The sequence below is a fragment of the Thunnus albacares genome, chromosome 22, assembly GCF_914725855.1.
Source record: "Thunnus albacares chromosome 22, fThuAlb1.1, whole genome shotgun sequence".
In the NCBI taxonomy this organism is placed as follows: Eukaryota; Metazoa; Chordata; class Actinopteri; order Scombriformes; family Scombridae; genus Thunnus; species Thunnus albacares.
The window spans coordinates 23,923,919-23,947,347 of NC_058127.1; the positions used below are offsets into that span (position 1 = coordinate 23,923,919).

Genomic DNA, 23,429 nt, shown 5'->3' on the forward strand with positions numbered 1-23,429 from the left:
TGAGATTAAGTGTTATATGCTAGTAGCAGCTAATGTAGCCTGGATCTGCTAGCCTCCAACAGAGATGAGGAGCGGGCTACAGAGGTCTGGTAACCTCACTACTTTCTAACTTCACACCCTCAGATTAATTTCATTTCAAACTTGTAGTCTTTAGCCCCAACTAACGCTGACTCAAGTGATATAATTTGAGGCAGTTTATCAGATTTCAGCTTTAAGCTCCTTCTGCAGTCACAAAAGACTTTATACTACTTTATGAGTTTAGTGGCTCTAACATATTGAGGTGAGCATACACAACTGATCGTAGTATTATCATTTGGCAATGCAGTATTGACTTTTAATCACTTTTAATCAGTTCTTTGATTCCGCCCATTGAAGTTTGAAACAATAATGGTACTTTTTGACAGTGGGGTGGGGGATACTTGTGCCAAGCTGAGCCATGAGCAACCCTGACTCAAATGATTTTCCACAGGACAACATAGTTAGAAGGTGTTGCTTACATCATGGCGTGTTGGAGGTGTGCTGGTTGTCGCAAACAAAGTAGACACCCATTGCCTTCACCTCTTGATCTGACCATCTCACTGTGGCTATTCCTTCTTTTACTATTTCTCCCTGCAATATTTAAAACAGATTTTTTAATAGAGCTAAATATGTCCATTTCTTATTCTGTAGGCCTGTTTTTATTGAAGAATACCACCGCTGACAAGGCACAGCTATGTAACTCTATCCCCTGCTGTGAGGCTGCAGTGAAAATACTAAAAAAAAATGCTAAAGCTGAGTTATAGCTTGGCACAGTATGATTAAAAGACAGTGGGATGGGTTAAACAAGGCCCACAGAAAAACAGACTAAGATCCAGAGCATTGCTGCCTCTGACAAATGTTTGCATTGCTGAATCTCAAGTCAGATTCTTTCATTTGAAATTAATTATCTTGTATTAAATATTTTTCACTGTGTTAAATTTGATTAACAGCTCTGAAACCCCACACTGAGCTGTATTTGCAGTAGGATTATCAGGTATCTGTTTGGTAAGACTTATTCAACATGACTGAGCAAGTGTGTGTCTTCAGTTTTCCCTCCATTCACACAATACTCTATGCTATTTTCATGTGTTAAAATTCATTGTCATGAATGTACTGTGAAACAACCTATTACATGGTGGATCAGTGCATACACTGTGGGAGAATGACACTTTATTCCTCACCTTAAATTCTCTCTACATGCTCTCTCTGCAGCCGGACTGTCACCTCCACCTCCACCTGCGCTGGGCAGACAACCCCTACGTTTCTGGGACTGTCCACACCAAGGATTCTGCTCCAGGTCTTATAATGGGTGCTGGTAAGTCTCCAGAGCAATCTGAAATCCTTCTTTCTAAAATTCTTTTTCACACCCATTTATTGATACATACAAGTCTGATTTAGTTCAAAAGGAGCAAGTATTTTATAGTGTCTGCGCCAACACTGCATAGGGGTTTAAAAGAGCATTCTACATCTGCAACAACAGTACATTCTTTTTAATTAAGACGTGAAGAACTGATTAGTTGACTTCAATATTAATACAACTCTTTAGCAGTGGCCAGTTCTGTCTGTACATCTCAGCTCGCTAGCTCCACCCGCTGGTGCTTAAAGTACACACTTTCACCCAAAGCCTCTAGTATTCCTGTAAGGATTACTCTAAGACTGTATATTAAACATCCCAAGTGCTCTGTATTACCATCAGAATTAATATCAACCTCTCTTTGTTCCACTGTCTCTATGCCCCCTGAGTATCCACTTCAAACTGCCTTAATACCCCCCATTCATTTACATCAAGGAATGGGTTGGGACGACTCCATCTTAATATTAGAAGTTTACTCCAGCCGCAAAAACTAGACCATCTGAATATACTGGTTTCACAAGCGGACTCTGATGTTTTGGTGTTATCTAAATTTTGGCTAAAGAAGACTATCAGTGACTCTGATTTATCTCTGAATGGTTTTAACTTATACAGGATGGAAGATCTGGAAGAGGACGAGGGGTGATGATCTATGTAAAATTCTGGTTCTCAGTCACAGTACTACATGCAGCCACCATTCCAAAATACTTTGAGTTTTTAGCTTTAAAAATCAACATAGGATCTAACGATTCAATCACTGTAGTGGGTGTGTATAGACCCCCATCCGCAGATCCCATCATAGACAAACTGGCTCATCTAATTTCTCAATTCTGTAACTCAGAGCTGCTAATCCTGTGTGACCTTAACCTGAACTGGCGGACTACTGCATCCGACCATCTGAAAGATTTGTGTAATAACCTCAATTTAACACAATTAATCACTGATCCTACAAGGCTAAATCCAAAAGATCACACAAAATCAACCCTAATAGATTTAATCCTCTCCAATAGAGATGACAAAATTACTGTTTCTGGTGTATTTGACCGGGGTATCAGTGATCTCTTTCCGACAGCTTGTGTTAGAAACACAAAACTGAAAAGAACACAATCGCAAGTAGTTATAAAAAGAAAATTAAAGCTTTTAATGAACAAGCCTTTTTAAATGACATGTTTCACAGTGATGTTCACCGCACCTCTTTTATCCCAGATGTCAAACTGGCTCTAGACCACCTCAGGAAATCCTTCCTCTCTATCGCCAATAAACATGCACCATTTAAAAAATTAAGAATAAAAAACAGGCTAAGCCCTTGGTTCTCCCCTGATTTATCTGCTCTTTTTAAGGAAAGGAATGACACCGGGTCACTAGGCAGACATACAGGGGATCTAACCTTTCTCTCTCATCAGGCATAGTCCTCAATGTTTGGAGATGTTTGGAGAAAAGTGGAGATAGCAACAATCCTAATAATTATCGTCTCTCAAATATCCTAGAATCATTAGTGAATAGTCAGCTGAAATCATTCCTCTCAAAATACTCCATCCTAAATTCACATCAATCTGGTTATAGAGCTAATCATAGCACCACCTCAGCTGTCACACTTGTATTAAATGATCTCATCAGCGGTTTAGATAACAACATTGTGCTGCTATATTCATAGACTTAGCGAAAGCATTTAACACAATCGACAGTTCTCTACTTATTGATAGATTGCTCACCACTGGCTTCGATAGGGGTGCTTGCAGATGGTTCCAGAATTACTTGTGTGACATACATCGATGTGTGAGGATATTGGATTCTTGCCTGTTACTAAGGGTGTGCCGCAGGGATCCATTCTGGGCCCTGTCCTGTTCACCATTTATACTAATGAAATTGTGACTTCCCTACAAGGCTGCCAAACCCATCTGTATGCGGATGATACTATTTTATACTGTATCGCTGATTCTATTCAATTAGCCATCATAACTTCAACTTTCCTTTCATGCACTGCAACATTCCTGCATTAATCTCAGACTGATACGTAACGCAATTTAAACAAAATTTATGTTTTTTTCAAGATCCAAAAACTCAGCCTACAGCAATCTGCATATCTCTACTATCAATGGTTCAAACAGATGTTCTGGTAACAGAATACAAATACCTTGGCATCTAGCTCGACGACAAATTCACATTCAATCACCATATCAAGAACTTGTTGACAAGTTAAAACAAAAACAAAAGCTTTCTATACAGGAATAAATCCAACTTCCCCCCGATCTGTAGAAAGGATTGCTGAATCAACTATCTTATCAGTCTTAGTTTAATTTATAGAAATGCTGCTACCTCCACACTCAGGCCTTTAGACTCAGCCCTTTAACTCAGGCCTTTAAACTCAGTCTACCACTCAGCCCTGAGATTTATTACCGGTGATGGCTACAATACTCACCATTGTATCCTCTATGATAAGGTCAGCTGGCCTTCTCTGACTGAGAGATGCAATAATCACTGGTATCTGTATATCTATAAAACCCTGACCGGAAAATTACCATCATATATCACATCTCTGTAGCACTGGAACTCTGGTCCACTTCTAACCCACTCCAGTGACTATCTATCTCTTCAGGCACCTTGTGCCAGGACTGAACTTGGAAAGACTGCTTTTAGTGTTAGTGCAGCAAACTCATGGAACCTCTTGCAATGTGACCTAAAACTGAATACTCTTATACCTCTTGGACACTTCAGGAATATAATTAATAACAGTTCACTGCTTGTCTGTTACTGTTTTAACCAACTTTGTTGACTATGTATGTTTCTTTGTTGTTTGGTTTTTTTTGGGGGGGGGGGGGGTTGTTTCCATATGTAATCTCAGCATCATTGTAAATGAGGGTCATCCTCAATGGTTTTCCAAGAATCTTTAATAAAGTTTGAAATGAAATACACTAGCCACCATCTATGTGCAGAGAAAACAGAATGATACAGTATAAAAACTGGCATTGCCTTGAGGATGCAGGGATGAAACAAGCAGAGCAGATGTTGCTCTTTCTAATCTTTGACTGGTTGGTTTTGCTGTTGTTTTTAGCTGTGGTCTGTATAGAATGTCTCTGCCAGTGCCAACACTAAGTTGAAGGCTGCACCTCAGCCAACTTTTGAAAAATAGTATGTCTTGGGAAACATCAGATAAGCATTTCAGAGTTTAAATATAGCTAAACTTGTGTGATAAGCTCAGTTGTTTAACTGTAGGCAGCATCTCTTTTTGACAAGATTATATTTAGTTGAATGCTTGAATGGAACAATTAAATATAATCAAAAGGCAGTAATAACTAAATAACTAAACAGTCATTGCCATTTTAATGTGTAAATTAAATCCAATTAACCCATACCTAGACGCAATATACAAGAGGGACTATGGGCTGATAATACTGGATGTTGCAGTGTTTGTGTATGACATGCCCACTTATCTTTGTGTGTGTGTTTTTGTCTGCAGTCTCTACAATAACACTCCATTATATGCAAACAGTCAGAGTGGCTTAGATAAGAAACTCCAGAGACAAACGCCCATTTACCCTGGGAAGAGCTCTGACACAAGTATTCCTTTCTGTCTGTGCAATGGTGGAGTATAAACCACACCGCTTCATGCCTGAGTACTCTAACACACAGAGGAGTTCACTGAACTGATAGCAATTTTATTTATTGAATACTTTGCTGCGTTTGTTTGTGCGCGGGCATTCCTGACAGATGGAGGAAAAAACGACAGAGGGCCTGAAAACTGAATAAGGACAAGTAAGCATGCTGCCTGTCTGTATATGAGCAAGGATAAGAAAGCCATCTAGGTCATGCCTTGCATCTCTCTGTTTGCTAGGGAAGCCTATTTCTGTCAGAAAAAGAAAAAAAAACCTACAATGTTAGGATTCAGAAAAATAAAAATACTCAAGTCAAATTTGTTAGCTGTCAACTCAAGAATATGATAGAAAGTCAAAATTGTGAGATTCTAAGTCAAAGTTATAATTTTTTAAAAGGAATTTCACTTCTACACACCAGTTATGTCTTCTGGGGCTCTGGAGGGTCTGAAAAACTAACCATGGTGATGCCATAGTGATGTCATCAGGGTTATCTCAGCTCGGATGTAGCGACTACAAATTTATAACAGAAAGCCTGTGTTACCAATGCAGGGGTGGAGTTCAGAACCACATGGGCATTTACTAGACAGGGAGGGTCTAATGACAGTTGTATTATGGGAAATGTAGGATCCAGTGTTTTTGGAGCTTGACTCATACTAGGGACCAAAGTTCAGGATATCTTTCTCTCTGCTGCTTCAATTTTGAACATTTTTTTAAACCTCTTTTGTCTCTTGTGAGTCTTCCAACTTTATGAAAATGTTAACACTAAATTGCTGGAGTACCCCTTCAAGTAAAAATTACATAACTTTGACAAACTAAAATTAAAGACAAGTGAAGTCAAAATTAGGTCTATATTAAACTTATGACATAATAAAGTAAAACCTTGATTTTTGTATTAAAATAATGCAAATTTTAAGTCTATTTTTTTAAAGTAATTATCTAAATTTATATTAAAAAAAAAAAAAGATAAAAAAGTCACAAGTCTGACTCTTAAAGTCAAATTTTTTGGTCAAAATTATTACATTGACTGTTTCATCATTTTGTCAAAGTTGTCGAGTTAGTATCTCATAATTGTTTATACTCTGTGCATTAATGGCCCTCCATACTGTGTATCTGGTTTCCAATAGTTAGAATTAGAAAAATATTACCCACTTTCATCTTAAATGTTTTTCCTTCCATGTCAGGCTTTAATCAAACAGATCAAACTCCCATTTTCTGTTGTATTTCAGTTAGTTTTGCACATTTTAGATTTATAGAATTCTCCACGGGCAGTTTGTAAATTGTTAAAAGGGGAAGTTAAACAATAAAAAGTTCGAGGGGGGGAGGGGGGGGGGGACCTCAACCTTCGTGATAGGGCTGTAGTCTCCCGGTCGACTGGTCAATTAGTTGGTGATATGCTCTCATTCTGATTGGTCGAATAATCTCCGTTTTACCTTCATAAGGAGAGAAGTGCTACATCAATATCCTTCCAGGATTAATCAATTATTCCCTGCGGCGGGAGGGACAGACTAACAAATCACCTGTAAAATGTGAAAACTGTATTCAAAACACCCCCGTTGTTTTCACAACTTTGAACTCACCCAACCTAATGGAGACTGTTGGGTCTAACTGTCCTCAACGTTTACTTAATGTTTACTCAACGCACTGAATGTTTACTGAATCAGCGTTTCTCCTGTAATATCAACGAACCCCCGCCAGGCCGAAAGATATTTTTTTAATGCCAAAACTAACGTTAAATATCGGTAGCGTAACTCCGTTTAGGAATAGCGCAGTGCTTAGTATGTTTGCGTAGCGAGTGGGAAAGAGCGGCAGGAAAGTGTCGGTGGATGCGAGTGGAGCAGAAGAAAAGGTTAGCGGTAAGTTCTCAGGCTGGCAATAAATGTACAGTACAGACTCCAGTGTAACAGTTAATAAATGCTAAAAAGTCAGGTCTGTTGTTTCCCCAAGTGCTGGAAAAGTGAATGGGGTTAGCTCCAAAGTTAGCAACAACAGGTTAGCCTAACCTGAAGAGGCTTAACGGAGAAATGCGCACTCGCAGTCTGTCGTCGTCGTCGTCGTCGTCGTCCCCCCCCCCCCCCCCCAAATCAACTAATGGACTGATCGATTAGTTGAAGATTATGTACGACTTTAGTCGACTAAGATTTTCTGTGGTTGACTACAGCCCTACTTTGTGACTTCCTCACTGTTTGATTATTCTCTATATACACTGTGACATCATTTCTGTCTGTATTCTTCCCCGTCTTTGAATCTGTTGTTGATGCATGTCTCATATGAGCTGTCTGCTTGATGAAATTTTCAATTCTTCATCTTTCCTTCAGGTAACCTTGGCTCCAAGCTAGTAGAATATAAGGAGGAGATGTACATCACTTCAGACTGTGGAAAGACGTGGAGACAGGTACATCACGTCCGACCTCACTGCTTCTTCTTTTTTTCCCTCTCTGCACCCCTGTCCCTCCTCAACCTCCCCTTCCTAACCTTCTCTACACTCTCTCTCTCTGCTCTCATGAAACTTACAGCATCCAAGGAGATACAAAATTCAATTTTATGTCTGTCCAGTTTTCTCTTACATGAAAATGAACCCCGAAGTATGGCTTGCACCATTTTTGGATGTTAAAGTTGTGCTTTTCAGGATTTGGACTGAATTTTGCAGCTGATCAAGATGAATGTAAATAAATTACTGCATTAGTAACATATCTCTTCACCTTTTTGCTTTAAAGGTTTTCGAGGAGGAGCATCATATCCTGTTCCTGGACCACGGTGGGGTCATTGTTGCCATCAAGGACACCTCTATTCCCCTCAAAATACTCAAGTAAGGTCACGGGCATGTTACCATAGCAATGCCAGTCTTTACTGCTGTAAGGCATCCTTTAACAGGGTGAGATTATTATATTAATGACTTTTTATTAAAACCATTTAGTGTGATGCATCTCTGATATGGTGTAGATGAATTACATTACTAATTAATTTGATAAGTTCTAGTGGGCCATTAAAGTGATTTGGCAGTCAGACAATCGATAAACCTTCAGTGCTTTACAGGTAACCAAGAAACTAATAAGACCAAGAAAAAATCTTAAAGTTATAACTATGGGAAACAAATTCACATTCAAAAATGTAAAAAACATTGAAATACAAGGTGACTAAAAATAATTTAAGTGAAATAAAATAAGAAAATGCCCCAAAATAGATAAAGGAATGTAAAAAATAATAAAACAAACAATAAAAGATGAGATGAAGATCAAATAATATGCATAAAGCATTCTAAGTAGAAACTAGGCTACAAAGTAGGTTAACATACATAGATACTGTAGATCAGTGGTCACCAGGAAAATATCACGCCTCCTGTTCAAATATAAGCAGAGATCTACTATCAGAGATAAATGCCTAGATTTTATTGTTAGCTGCAAGCTAATTTAAGATTATCATTATATTTTGATATTGATTTTTATATTGGCATATTATGACTGTATTACGTTCATTTCACATTATGTACATTATGTCCAAAATAATGGTCATTAGAAACTAAGAAAAAAAGACAGTTTTGTATGATAATAATCATCATTTTTTTATTTTGTTATTTACAGTACATAACAAAAACTGAGTACACCCCTGTGCAATAATAAACTGAAATGTTAATTCAAAATAGTATCATCTTACAGTAATTGTAGTATTTTTAGGGTGAAGTGTAAGGTATTTGATCTTATTTGTAATTAAAAACAAACGGGTTGGATAGACTACCAGGCCTCAAAGTAAAACCCCAGTGCAACAAAAGTGAGGACATCTGTGACCACTGAAACAAAAGTGAGTGCACCTGTGACTTCCAATTAAGACTAATTGCCTGGACAAGGTTATAAAAGAACCTGTAAATACCACAACCTTCTCAGTTGTGGCCTGGGTTATGTCTAATGCAACATGGCTTCACATGATAAGGAATTGCCTGAACAAGTAAGAAACCAGATTGTGAGACTTCATAAAGATGGGGGAGAGTACAAGATCATCAGCAGGCTACTGAACAGAAGCCAAAACACAGTTGCAGCAGTGGTTAGGAGGACCCATACTACCAATAACAGATGGCGCAGTGGCCGTCCTCAAAAAATGACGTCATGCACAATTCACTATTTACGCAACCTTGCATTGAAAAACAGACGGGCAAGTGCTTGTGACTTGGCACAAGGATTATCTGTGGAAATTGGTGTTTCAGTGACTGCCAGGCTGGGACTGGCAATCTTGAAGTTCTGGCAAATGCCAGCTGGGCCGGCCCACCTAGTGGGCCACAAGGCCACCAGCAATGTGGGAAAAAAAATTGTGGGGAAAAATTTTGACCTGCTGGCTAAGGCCCACTTGATGTTTGAACAGCCCATCTGATTGAGGGTTACACAGTCCCAATTAGGCTTCCTATACTGTAAGGCAGGTGCAGGAAGGAAGTGTCCATGTAATGTCAGAGGTCAAGCAGGAAATAATCAAATCAAGATAGTTTGAATCTGAAATAACACTAGCCTATTCAAATGGATAAAGGTCCCAAAAATTGTTGATATTTGAACTAAACACCCTCCCTTCATGCTCCTTCAGAAGCGCCGCCCCTGAATTCATGTACGCACATTGCCAAGGCAACGACCAAAAGAGAAATACGGTGGAATCCAGAGTTATGCATCAGCTGTAGAGTCACTTCTGTTCCTCTCACACTTTATCAAAAAAATTTCATCTCATGTGAGCACAACAGTCCATCCACACTCTCCGCCTCTCTGCACCTCCCCACTTCTCACTCAACCTGCATTCAGCGTCTCTGTGCGTCCACAGAAGCAGCCGTCTGTCAGCTGCAGCTCCTGGAGAGTTGAGAGGACAGTGGCCACACAAACTGCCTTCACCAGGCTGACTGACAGCAGAAATTTACTGAACCAAAATAGTTTGCATGTTGGCTCCACAGGAAGAAACCCACAGTGTTTTTATTTATTGATTCATTGATTCGGTTATTAAGTTCAAAACACATATTCAGTGGGATATTTGTGTGATTTAAACAGCTGCCTGCTCATATTACGATTCACTAAAGGTGACAGAAACACACTCTCCGTGAGACTGTCTCAGATTCAATGTGGATTGATAGATTTAATAAAACGGAAGCGCATCTGTTCCGTGAGAAAATACTTTCTATGTGAATTGGCTACGGCCTCTCTCTCTCTCTCTCTCTCTTTCGAGTTCACCAGTTCACCAGTGATGAGTAGTCTTCTCACCACCCAAGGAAGTACATGCTATTCTTTTCTATTTGCTGCTTAAAGGTGCAGTGTGTAAAACAATGCTGCACCGCCATCTTTCTACAGTAGCCTAGAATGGACAAACCATCCTGGCTCTAGAGAGGGCCTTTCATGTTTTTCGTGAGTTTCGCGGCCACTGTAGGTTCTCCTACACACTTGAAAGGGAGGGGCTGCGGGGTGTATTCAGTTGGTTGCAATCTGTAACCTCACCATTAAATGGCACTAAATCCTACACACTGGTCCTTTTAAGGCTGCTGGGCTATGCTGTTTTTTAAATGATGTCAAGGCGAGAGTGTTAATATGGCTCAGCTGATTAGTCACTCTGGGTGGGCTCCAGTGCAGGTGCGGGCATGCTGCTTGTCACAGCCTGACAATATCAATATCTAGCCTGTCAGTAGCATGAAATCCTGACTGTTAAGCCTGATGTGTGAATTGCATCAGATTAGCTGCAAACACAATGTTGGATGGTTCACTATAAATAGCTCTCACATACACAGATCATCATAGGAAAGCTCTTGTCCAGTGTGAAAATTAAGCTTTGGTTATTTCGTTTCATGATGACAGCATTGCATTTTCTCATAGACTACATTCATGATATATGATGTCATATTCTTTATGCTTTATTCGTGAGGTTACGGATTGAAGCATAAGGGCACTGAGAGTTGGGTTGCCCATATCAATTGTCAAACAAATAAAATCCTAGGTGTACCTCTTGGGGTGCCAACTTCTCCTCTAAGCTATTTCTTGCCTATTTATTTATGTAATGAAACCCTGTACGTACACCTGTTGTTAGGGTTTCAACTTGATATCTATTGCTTAGCCTATAAGCCTGATATTGCTTTATGGAACTCATAAGTGCATATGTTCGGGAGAAATGGGACCAGTCCAGATGAAAATTGCCAGGGCCAAATTTTGTTCCCACTCCGACCCGGGTGACTGCTCAGACAGTGCAAAGGACGTTGCATGAAGTCAACCTCTACAGACGACGTCCAAGAAGAAAACCATTGCTCACAAAACTGCAAGATTAGACTCTGCCAAAGAACATGAAAAGAAGCCTGATGAATACTGGCAGCACATTGATCAGATGAAACCAAAATAAATTAGTTTGGATCAGATGGGGTCCAGCATGTTTGATGTGGGCCTGGCCAGGACTACCACAATGACTGCATAGTGCCAACTGTGAAACATGGAGGTGGGAGTGTGCTGATATGGGGCTGCATGAGTGCAAAAGGTGTAGGGAAGATGACATTTAGATTATGAATGCAAGTTTGTATACCCTCATACTGAATGCAAAGATGACTCCCAGTGTCAAGGAGGTTGACAGGAGAGGAATTTTCCAACATGACAATGATCCCAAACACACTGCAAAAATCACACAACAGTTTTTAAAGAAGAAAAAAATGAAAACTATGACCTAGCCAAGTATGTCCCTTGACCTGAATCCAATAGAACACCTTGGGAGCATTTTAAAGTAGAAGGTAGAGCAACAAAACCCCTCCAGCAAAGACCAGCTGAAAAGAACATCTGTAAAAAAATCACAGAACATCTTTTCACTGATTTGTTCTAGACTGATATCATCCCTGCCCAGGAGGATCCAATCTGTCATCAAAAATAAAGGGGGGCATACAAAGTATTAAAAAATAAAAGGATAGAGTCTCACTAATGAAGGGTATGCTGACTTTTGTTGCAGTTCATTCTTAAATGTGGACTTTTCAAGTGAATTGGCTCAATTCTCCTTGGATACAGTCTAAAAACAAATAAAATTGTAATAAATGGAAAGGATTTGTTAAATGGACAGGATTTGTAGTTAGTGATATTGACCAGGGGTGTACTCAGTTTTGTTATATACTGTATTACATCATACTGCTAACATGGCAGCAAGTGACACTGTTTTGTCTTCTTGTTTCTGCTTCAGTGTGTTTTTATATTTTAGTATACCTTCGCTCTTTTTTTGCAGAGTGATTACTTTTGGTTTGTCAGGCATTCATTCTTGTTCATGATTATCAACATGATTGAGTAAAGCAGTTGATGGATCACTAGCAATTACAGTTCCAATGCTGCTTCTACTAAACTACAAGGAGGCTGAAATACTTTTTCAAAATACTTCATTGAACATTAATTGAATCAATCAACAATGCCTGTAGTGGATTACTAACCCCCAATTACTCATGTTTCAACTGTTATAGATAGAGATTTGTAATCATCAAAAATATTATAGTTAATAAATATGGTTGGTGGCCACTTATGTAGATGAATGTTGATGATGTTATGCATTTATCACCCTGAATGGAGGGGTTGGTGTCTCTTACCAGTATAAATACAATATCATTGGGTTTCCAGATGAGAAAAAGAGAAATTTATTGATAAGGCAGTGATCATAATTAAACATATTAGCATAATAACATCAAGTACTGGCATCATTACAGGCCAAAAGCCAAAGCCCAATATTTTTACAGTACAGGGGAAGTTCAGTTAGTTCCGTGGTCCAGCCCTGTACCCTTCAAAATCATTTAAGATCATCCCCTCTCTCCCCACAGTTCACACAGACAATTTCAAGCTCAGCAAGATGTTATCTCATCGACCTTAATAAATAAGGATGAAATAATGAGAAACCATAGATAAGGGAGTACTCAGAAAAACATTTATCACAGACATAAATCAAATGACCTTTTCGATGGGCTGCCATCGTTCTCTCAGTGAAAGACCGGGAAGTGTTGTCCTTCACATTTTCCCCTCGCTCATACCTCAGTTAATCAATATCCCCAAAGGCTCGTGCAGTGTGGTGGAAAACATCTAGCAAAGAGCCACAGAGACCTGTCAAAGCATGAGAAAGTGTTCTGTAAGAAAAGACAACTTTTTAAAAGTGAATTGAGAACGATTTTTAGCACTTCATTACACTAAATGGCCATAATGTTATCACCTCATCAGGTGCTGAGATTTCTGGCTTTCAGAACTCTCTCTGGCCTGCTGTCTCTGTTTTTAGAGGCAGAAACTCTCCTCTTGTTGGAGTCTCATGAACTCCAGTGATTCTTTCTTCCTCTACTCCACAATAATAAAGTACAGTGTTATGTGCGAGTACAAGCAGAGCAACACATTTCAGCTGTGAAAGTTAAAAGCATTGTTCTAAAGCCAAAAAACTAATGGAAGAGCTGTGATGTTAATCCAGTATTTTGCACATAGATTTATTATATCTTCAGTACACGTCTCTGTTGGATGCCTGCTCTAATTAGCTGGCTTACTCGACTCTGTTATAAAACTGCAACTTTATTATTGTACTGGTATTCTGTTACCCCACAGACTTTTGTAGACAGGGATAAGTAATGTCACTGTTGCTATTCCAACTGGTCTCCAAATTATGTAAAAGATAATTTAGTAGCCTTTTGAAAGTTATAATCATTTCAGTATCTCAAGCCAAAGTTTTGATACTGTGGGAAACTACCTCCAGGCCCCAAACCACCAGGGACCAGGTTCAGGTTTTTAACTGATGTTGAGACCCTGTTTCAAATAGCTAGTGTTCCTTTGTCAACATGTAGTTTTAAAGGCTTCATTATTTCAGCAGATTTTTAATCTCAAGGTTCATATTCTTATGTTAATTTGTGTTTAATCAAATTACAACACAGCACACCTGGGGCCAGGTAGTATCCCAGGAGTAATGTGAGCAATAGCCACTCAATGTATTTGCATTATGTTGCCTCTTTATATTGTAGTTCCCATTGGTGCTGGTGGAGTCCACAGAATGCATGTATGTAATGGACATAATGTGAAAGACAAAAGTTAGTGCATGGTGAATGTGGACAGTGTTGGATGACATTGTTAACTATCTACTTCAGTCTTCTTTATCAAAACAACAGGACATGATGAATCCTCTTTGCTCACAGTTTATTTGGTTCCCTTTTGAATGGAACTCTGGAACCTACATTATGAAATGCAGTTGCCATTGCAAAAGTAACTGCATACAGGCTTATAATCTTGCTCACACTGCCAAGTTGTGGTGATTGCACACTCTTTGAAGCAGCCTAGTATTCCTCGTAATTACTTTTTTATTTGATGATTCTGTGCCTCAAGACAAGGAAGTTGTGTGCCCTTCATGTAGAAAGGCGGAAAGTAAGGGTGTGGAGGTTGTTATGGTGAGATCAGAGTTCGGTATTTCTTTTTCATAGAAGCTACAGTATTTCACTAACCTAAATGCTGTAGTTGCCATATGCAGATGTTGTAGAAAGAAAGAATTTTAAAACAGCCTTGAATGTCAAAAAACGTCATTGAACACAATCTGGGATTTTCAGAATCTCTTCATTATTGTCTGGCAAAATGGTTGCTTTTCACACCCTGTGCAGCAGTCAGGTAGCGCTGCACTGTAGTGGGTGTGGTCACAAGGACAACAGGCCACAACCGCCGGGTGATCATGGGTGTGGTTAAAGCTTCATCAGACTTATACCTTACAGCCCAAAAATTCAGTGCAGAAATGCTGTTTTTCTCCATACAAGATGTGTGGAGTTCTACTTTGTAATCATTAGAGCTTTAATGAGTCTGTGTGGCCTGGTTAAACTTCCCAGAGTGAAAGAAGCAGAGATAATAAAAAAAAAGGAAAAACGGATGATAAAAAGTACAGAGAAAGAGCGGTATTGAGGACATTGCAAGCTGGAGAGAGAGGACTTTAGAGGATAGTCAGTACTTGTCTCTGTTAAGAATCCTTCTTGACCTAAAATCCTCCTTCACCAAGCCAAGTCCTCCGCATTTAGACACTCATGAAAAAAAATCTTTCCACATCCTGAAAACAAGACTTGTTCCCCAACTCAACAGTGCCTTTGACTCCTTTGACCAAAATAATTACACCATGTTCCCATGTGGGGGTAGGATATCTACAACTGTGTGCATCAAAGCAGTGCCATTTTCATGGCCACTTGACAAGCGGCACATCTAGACTTTTAAGAGTGACAACTCTGCATGTGCTCACACATGCTCAAATCATTTGAAATTCCCCAGCCACACTCAAGGGCTCACTCAGTTTTTTTTAACACTTGCTAACTCAAACAACGAATTTATATCAGTCGATTATGAAAAGCTAGAAGGCTGAGACATGAGATGCCACCGTAACATGCCAGCTGGACAGGATTGTGTTATGTACATCTATGATTTATGATTAGCTCCAAGTAGAATAAGTCTTGTTTTAGATTTCTTTATCTGGAGGAATGGAGGGAATGCGTGGAGTGTGTGGCATGGAAAGGAATCATAAGTTTGGCCTGTTAATCTATTTGATTACAGGGTCAGCACTCTATCCATTTCTAATAATTCCCTAGGTGTTAATGGGAGGAAACGAGATATAATTGGATGTGTCACTGAATGCGACATGTAGAAAGCTGTAGTTGTCCAGCTGATGTCTTAAGGAGCAAATGAGTGGCTTAGTGCCTTGCTCAAGGATAAATGGTTAAGTGTTACTTATTAGCCTAAACTGACTTTGAATCATCAGAATAGAAGACGAAGTTCTTCAAATGAATTACTTCAAATGAGATACATTATACAATGTGTTGTCCGACCACGTCTAAAGTTCTGAATGGCCACACTTGAAAATAAGATGAAATCCCCTCAGTCTCTCCAAGAATTCTGTGTCTTTTGAGTGTCTTTCTGGTCTTGATGAGTCGCGCAAGTGAGGATAAGGATGCAAATGTTCGGACATTCTCTCCTCGGAAGGATTCATGATGTTGCATTTGGTTGTACAAACAAAGAGTGATTGGAAATATCATTGGAAAAATGAAAAAAGAAGCCTTAAGAGAAATGCAAACGCAGTCTACTTCCACGCCTCTGTACACCTGGCCTGCTGCTGCATTCGTTTCGGAAGAGTTCTAAAACTGTCCCTCCCGATTCAGGCTTTGGAAAGCCGGTTTCAGACGCTGTTAGACATTCTGACAAGCACTTCGTTTGAAACCTACCAAGGCGTTTACCATAGCAACAGAATCTTGTGTAGCTTTGTATATCCATTGTTTCCTTGTAACCGTGCATGTTTACCTGCTGATTATCACATCGTAGCGCTTGTTAGCACATCATTACCGCACATTGCCTGCAGGGCAAGCTTCACACTGCTTGGTTCTACATTGATCCTTCTCCATCACGCAGTCACAGTTACTCAGCGATGCTGCCACTGTTGACTGCAGGAGTCGTCAGCACAGTGAATAAAGCGGAGCACATGGCTTGCTTTGTTCGTCTCTGATTTTGAGTTTAGTTTGAGGGAAACTCAAAGTCCAAATAGTTATGCAGAAGATCTCATTTTTCTTAAGATGTATGAAAGCACTTAATTTAAAATTCATGTTATTAAGATCATTTGTATCTTTTCTTTAGATGGAATTGTTCAGGGAGTTCACTGAACCCAGTTGCATCTGGTTCACAGCTTTATTGCATTGTTCATTTGTCTATTGTCTATAATCCTTCAGGGCACAACCAACACAAAATGCACCTCAATAAAAAGATGTTTCCTTCAGTTCCCTGGGAGTAGAATGCCACATAGCCATTTTAACACCAACAAGTTTTGTCAATGTCTCAGTTTGAGTATTGATGATCATGAATACTTCCCCTTTCTCCACAGGTTTAGTATCGATGAAGGACAGACGTGGACTGTTCACAATTTCACCAGCACCTCTGTGTTCGTCGATGGACTCCTGAGCGAGCCAGGAGATGAGACCCTGGTTATGACGTGAGTGAAATCACAATTTCAACTGCAGACATGCTCAATTTAAGGTCTGCTCTCAGAATAGTAAAACAACATATACATACACATACAGTTGAATTCACCAAGAAAACTCTCAAAGCTTAAAAGCTTCCCAATCTGAGCTTCCATTCAAGTGTTAGAGTGTAAGTTTCAGTATATTGAATTAAAAATCTCTGTGGAAGTAGATTTTTTTTCATAATATCCTCAAATCCAGTGAGTACTGGTATTTGCTTGAAACAGTAAAATTCATTAGACATTTAATTAGAATGTCTAGATTGACATGTTGCTATTTAGCTGTAATACCTGTTTTCTGTGACCTTCCAGAAATGTTGTGTTTCTCCCATGTATAATAGATGAAATGCATCAGTTCATGATAGCAGATCATCATCCATAGAGGGAAATTAAACATGTACTAGCTCTAACACCTCCTATAGCTTAACCCCTCAGTCCTCTTTTCACACTTCCTGGTCTCTGCTCGGTTCTAATGAGTTGTCTTGGAGGATCAGACAGGGCAGCCCTGCCTTGGCCGTACACTACATTCAAGGGAACTCAAGTGTCTCTCCCATCACAACAATTCCCTCTCGATCTGTTGGAGCAGGGCGCCCAATTTCGTGGCGTTAACAGCAGCCAGTCTCACTCCTGATTTTTTTCCTGCCAAGCCTCCCTCTCTCTTCACCTCCCAAGGGTTTGATTGCTGTTACAGCAGAGGTTGATGGGTGAGAAGGCCTGTACATGCCCTCTGCCCTCCCTCCCTCCCACCCTGTCTTGTCTTTCTCCTCTCTTACATTTTGTTTCCATGGTTCTGCTCTGTATTTGTCCACTCAATGTTTCTGTCTCGCTATCTCTGTTTGTCTCTCTGCTGGCCTCCACCAGGCTTAGACCAGTACAGCAGTCTGGTACAGGATGTTTTATTAATACTCATAGACATCAGACAGACTGTATTCTTCATTTTTGATGTGTTGCAGCAGACTGCTAGATCAATTCTATAAAGTATAGAACTTGAGTTATTTACAGGAAGCTTTTCGCCTGAGAGTATTGCATCCAGTAAATTGGTAGATTCACAATCCCCTCAAGAGGGATTTGTACAGTAACTTTGGTGACCTCCTGACTTTTCATCTCGCTCCACCAACAGGTCATTTCCAAACTTAACTATTCATTTCATGACAGGACACTTTGAAAAAAATGACTCAACTCCTGCCAGGGCTAATATGCTAATGTGCTAACATGCTAAATGTTAGCCAGTGAACATACTAATGTTAATAATGACATACTAACTGTGAGCATGTTAAAATGCTAGCAGAACAAAATGCTACATTTAAAGTCCCCCTCCACTTAAAAATGTGTTTTGCTTATTGTTACTTCAGTGAGATGTTTGAGCTGTGCAGAATGATGCATGTGCAGAGATTCGTATTCATCTGCTGAAGAAGGAAAGTTTGTCATCTCAAACCTGGCTTAAAGGTGTGAACCTACAAGCACGATTTGTGACGTCACAACTAGTTTGGAGCCAATTATCATCCAGTACGCAACTTTTATGTGGAAACTTGAAGGTTTCCGTGCACATACACTGAGAATGGACTTTTCATCTTCTGTCCAGCTGTTGAAGTTTTGAAATGAACAATATTTGCATATTCATAGACTCTGGATTTTTCAATGAGGCAGAACCTGTTGATAGAAAAAACAACAGTTGGAATTTAATATTCCAAGCAGAGTCTTTTTAAAAATATCTGGAGGGGATCTTTAAAGTTTAATGCTAAACATAAGCAGCTGTCCATGATAATATATTTACAGCTAGCATTTTAATGGTCTAAGTGGAGCTGAGCATAATGCTGCATTCAAGCAATGTTGACAGAACGGTAAGAACAGAAAAACCTCCCAGTATTCCAACATGGGATTCACACATTATTCCAAAATGGTTATGCGTGTTGCCTCCTTTTCGTCACACTATATAAACAGCCTCAAGTAGATATTTTTATTATGTTACATATTTCTATTAGGTTGGTCAGCAAGATAAAGAGACAGTGTATAGCTTCGTTTAAGTAGCTGAATCAACCAGTTTAGAGTTTAGAGTAATTCCCAGCTATGATGGCTCTTCAGACATTTTGCTAACAGCTTGTTTACATATCTGTGAATCTTTTTACGAAGTGGAGGATATTGTAGCCATCAGAAATTCATAGTATTTCTGACTTGGAATTACAACTAGGAGTCTGACATGATTTTTTTCTTTCTGACTCAGCAACTCATAATATAAAGTCTCAACTATATCACACGAACCTAACAGTGTAGAACTTGGCCTGATGAGCTGAGTCTCAGATGTAATAAAATGTACACGTTACAGAGAATAAACCCTTTTGATTTAGGTAACAACATGGCGTGAAAGTTTTTGTCCTACTGGTGGTAATTGATCCAAGAATAGCAAAGTTGTCACTACATTTTTCATGCCTTCAACAATTTTAATTCCCAGCATGTAATGAGCATCACAGCCTCATGGGGCTGCTAGTGTAGCTGTAGACTTTTAGTGTTCTTGTTTTGGATTTAGAGATGTGTTTGTTCTTTAGTCGACTTGTGATGAAGCTCAAACCTCAATCCTGCTAATTCTTTGGTGTAAAAATGGTCAAAATGAAGAATCTTGAATATTGGAACAAAATGTCAACCATCAGCAGCTTCAGACCAAAACTGGGCTTCAAGAGTTTGTATCTTTTTAAGGCATATCTCCCTGCCCCCGTCCTCTCTCTCTTCTTCTCTCTCTTTTCCCAATCTCTCCATCAGTAAGTTAGCTGGAGTGAGAGTAGTCACATCATCTCAGACTTCAGGCCTTGGCCCAGAGATAACACCGGCTTCCAGCTGTAATCCGCTGAGAAGGGCAAAGAGATGGTCACACACATGCATGCACATCCACAGATACACACCGATACACACACACACACACACACACACACACACACACACACACAGGGAGGACAGACTTGAACATTCAGACTCACTCACCATTATCTGCCATGTGTCAGACACACACATATACGTCGCCCATCTGGCTCCAGAGAGATAGGGTCGCCGGCCAAGGAGGGGTGTTGAGGGCAGCTCATGTCTGACAGATTAGCCAGGGTCTATTTCCTTGCCACAGAGTTTTGATTTTTGACGGCACAGCCTGCCATCCCATAATGAAGTCTTTGAGCAGTGACTTAGCACCAAGGACAGGTGGGGGAGCAATGATTGTCCACCACTCATACTAATGACAGCTGGTCAAATACCTGAGACCACTCAGACTCTCAATGCTTATACTGCACATGCTGCTGTATGAGATCATCATGGCATGACAAATCATTCTCACTTTCTTAGTTTGCTGCAGCATGCACTGTAACAAACATGCTTACAAAAACAAACACATTCCTCAAAGGAATCCCTGCATCTAATCTCATTCAGTACCAATACTCTCCTGGAAATAACTTCCAAACACGTTCGTGGCAATGTTTTCTCCTTCTTGCTCTGTATTTTAATGAGATAAACTAAACTAAGAAAACTCCCACTGTTAATGAATGTTGATTTATTTTCACTGAGCTGATTTGAGTGCTGTTTGTCCACTAATAAAGCTCTTATTGGCTCTTGAGTGGCTATTCAAAACTAGAAAAAAGTGCTAAATTAACTCTGAGGCTGGTGGGAATTCACACACAAAAAAAACAATAGAGTTGATTTTTACATTTCACGTTGAAACTAACATTGACAACTTTGGACTAGTTGTATGAACAATGACATCATAATGGACTGGGATTTAAAGGGCCAGTTCACCCACATTGCAAAAAATTGACATATTTTCTCACTTAACTCTAGGGGTATATAACCATGCAGACTGTTTTATTTTGAAGTGCTGAGGTTTGGAGGTATGTGCCTCCCCAAACTTCTGCTGCCACTCAAATACACCAGAATGGAACTTCATTTGTACTGCCCAGAGCATTGAAACATTTGATATGGAAAATTCAATAGCAACATGTCTTTCCAGAAACAACAGGCCTGATAATGTAAAAACATTTTCTTACAAGTCTCTTATTTCTGTCTGTGAGGCATGGTCACATGAGGGTGCCAAGTCAGATTAACCAAACTGTCACACTTGTCTCATTTCAACCTGATAAATTAGCATAACCATTGCCCTCGAAACTGTTAAACACAGCAATCTGTTCTGCTTGAGGGCAGGTTTCATTCACAAAAAATGTTACCAAAGAGTAAAAAGAAGATATGCACACTGCAGAACTTTAAGTCCTGCTGTTGAAAATCAGATGAAAACGTAACAAGGTATGAAGGTATAGTTTGACACCAATTGGAGGTGGTCAAGAGGATGTGATGAAAAATATCATACAGTAGGTAGACATTCATGATAATGATGACATGGACAACAGAATATTTGTTTTGCAAGTTTATTTCAGTTGTTGTAGTTGATTTTCAAATTCATTCAGATGAAGGCCTTATGATTCTTCGATTAAACTAGTGTTTTCACCCTATGGAGAAAGGCAGACTGTCTGTATGTGACTCGGGTCAGGACATTCCCTAGGTTCACTGTGTGGCAATTATTTTGCTACTTTGATTTATCACATGTTTGGTAATGTGCCGCACTAATGTACAACAAAACTGAAATGAAAAGGGCCTTGAGGTGGCTCTTGCATTTGCTTTTTACCTCATCTTGGGGTCCTGTCCTGTAGAGGGGATCTATGTTAAAATCTAGTTTTAAAACATTTATTTGAAAGTATAGCTGAGCTGAGAGACAGACTAGAGAATATCAGGGCGACCCCCCAGCTGAACAAGAGAAACAACAGAGGTAAAGGGAAGAGAAGGTGGAACAGAAGCATATGGGAGTCAGCAGCCGAGACATCCATCACTTCCCTTTAACGGCAGGGGTGAAGACAACATTAGTCATGCTCGCCTTGCACTCCAACGAGGTGAGAGCAGGCCACCACCAGCACATCAACATATGCCAGAGTCGCTAGCTTGTGTCACATCAGTCTGCTTCAAAAAAAAAAAAGCTCTGCTCTGACTGACACAAGGAGAAGACAGCTGAGTTAAGGACTAGAGATGGTATTCATTACCTGTGTTGTACTGTGAGACACTACCATCTAGTGGAGAGGAGGAAGAACTGTAGCTCTGTGAGGGAAAACAGATGTTTTTCATATCCACAAAGTCTGGTTCTTTGCAAAAAAAACCCCAAAACAAAACATGATTAGAAAATTGTATTAGCTAAATCTGATACAGATTAGACTTAACATTTATAATTATGTTAGTGGCAGACAGCTACATGTCCAATTATGTGTTCATTTTTTGTCTGTATTTCTGTGCAGTGTATTTGGCCACATCAGCTACAGGTCAGACTGGGAGCTGGTCAAAGTGGACTTCAGGCAGTCTTTCCCCCGTCAGTGTACTGAGTCCGACTACGACTCCTGGCTGCTCACTAATCTGCAGGTGATGCACACACACGTATACATACCTGAAACAGCATATTTTGGTATCTGAAACTGAATTCTCACTTGTCAATGTTTACCCTCAGGGAGAGAAGTGCATTATGGGCCAGGAGCGGAGTTTCAGAAAGAGGAAGGACACAGCGTTCTGTATCAAAGGGAAGAGCTACACTTCCGCTCTCACCACCAAACCCTGTCAGTGCAGCGAGAAAGACTTTAACTGGTGAGACCACAGAATTACAGAAAACCCTTCACAGACTCCAGATGAGACACATTTACCAAGGAAAATATGATTTTCTTATTGGCTGGCAGGTGTCCATTCAAATTGTTTATTGCTCTAAATAAATCTTTCAGATAACCATAGCAACACATCTAGGCTGCACACTACATTACTAGTGTATTACTGATTGATGGAACTAATTAGAAAATGGGTTAAACGGACTCCACTGCTTCACCTCATTCATTATCTTCTTTTCATGTCACGTTTTGTCATATTATTGATTATTTAAATAAATATTTATTTAAAGATATCTGTGTATCATGCTGATATTCCCAAACATACATCAAAAAGCACATAACACACAGTGTTAAGACATCACAATTTTTAATCATTTTTAAAAACTATTGTTATATTATGTCTTTGTTTATTTTGTGTGTATGTAGTGACTATGGTTTTGAGCGGTCCCACACTGAGGGCGATCGCTGCTTCTCCGACTTCTGGCACGACCCAGACTCACCACCAGACGACTGCCATCTAGGACAAACCTTCCAGTCCAGCACTGGGTCTGTGCATGTTCACAAACACACAGAAGTTGCAGAATTTATTCAACATTTTCAGAAATACACTTATTCATTTTCTTTCCAGCAGTGAGATGAGAGAACAATATCAATTACATGTCCAGTATGGAGCTGGAGTCAGGACGTGGTTAGCCTAGCTTAGCAAGCAGGGGGAAACAACTAGCCTGGCTGTGTCCAAGACATTTTTATAGCACATAACTCTTTCTGAAACCACAAATTGTCATTTGTTGGATTCAACAAATAAGATTTTAGTGAACTTCAGAGTTGTTGGTAGGCATATTTTTGAAG

General features: G+C 39.7%; 1 protein-coding gene across 11 annotated transcripts in view; it reads left to right on the forward strand.

Moving 5' to 3' along the window:
- sorcs2 (sortilin-related VPS10 domain containing receptor 2) overlaps positions 1-23,429 on the forward strand; it is a 347,239-nt gene that overhangs the window by 308,071 nt on the left and 15,739 nt on the right. For all 11 annotated transcript variants that reach the window (XM_044340749.1, XM_044340750.1, XM_044340753.1 and 8 more), the window contains 7 exons: positions 1,231-1,333; positions 7,278-7,354; positions 7,677-7,768; positions 16,783-16,890; positions 22,227-22,347; positions 22,433-22,566; positions 23,007-23,126. In XM_044340749.1, coding sequence (XP_044196684.1) covers positions 1,231-1,333; positions 7,278-7,354; positions 7,677-7,768; positions 16,783-16,890; positions 22,227-22,347; positions 22,433-22,566; positions 23,007-23,126 — 755 coding nt within the window. The remainder of the gene's footprint in view (positions 1-1,230; positions 1,334-7,277; positions 7,355-7,676; positions 7,769-16,782; positions 16,891-22,226; positions 22,348-22,432; positions 22,567-23,006; positions 23,127-23,429) is intronic.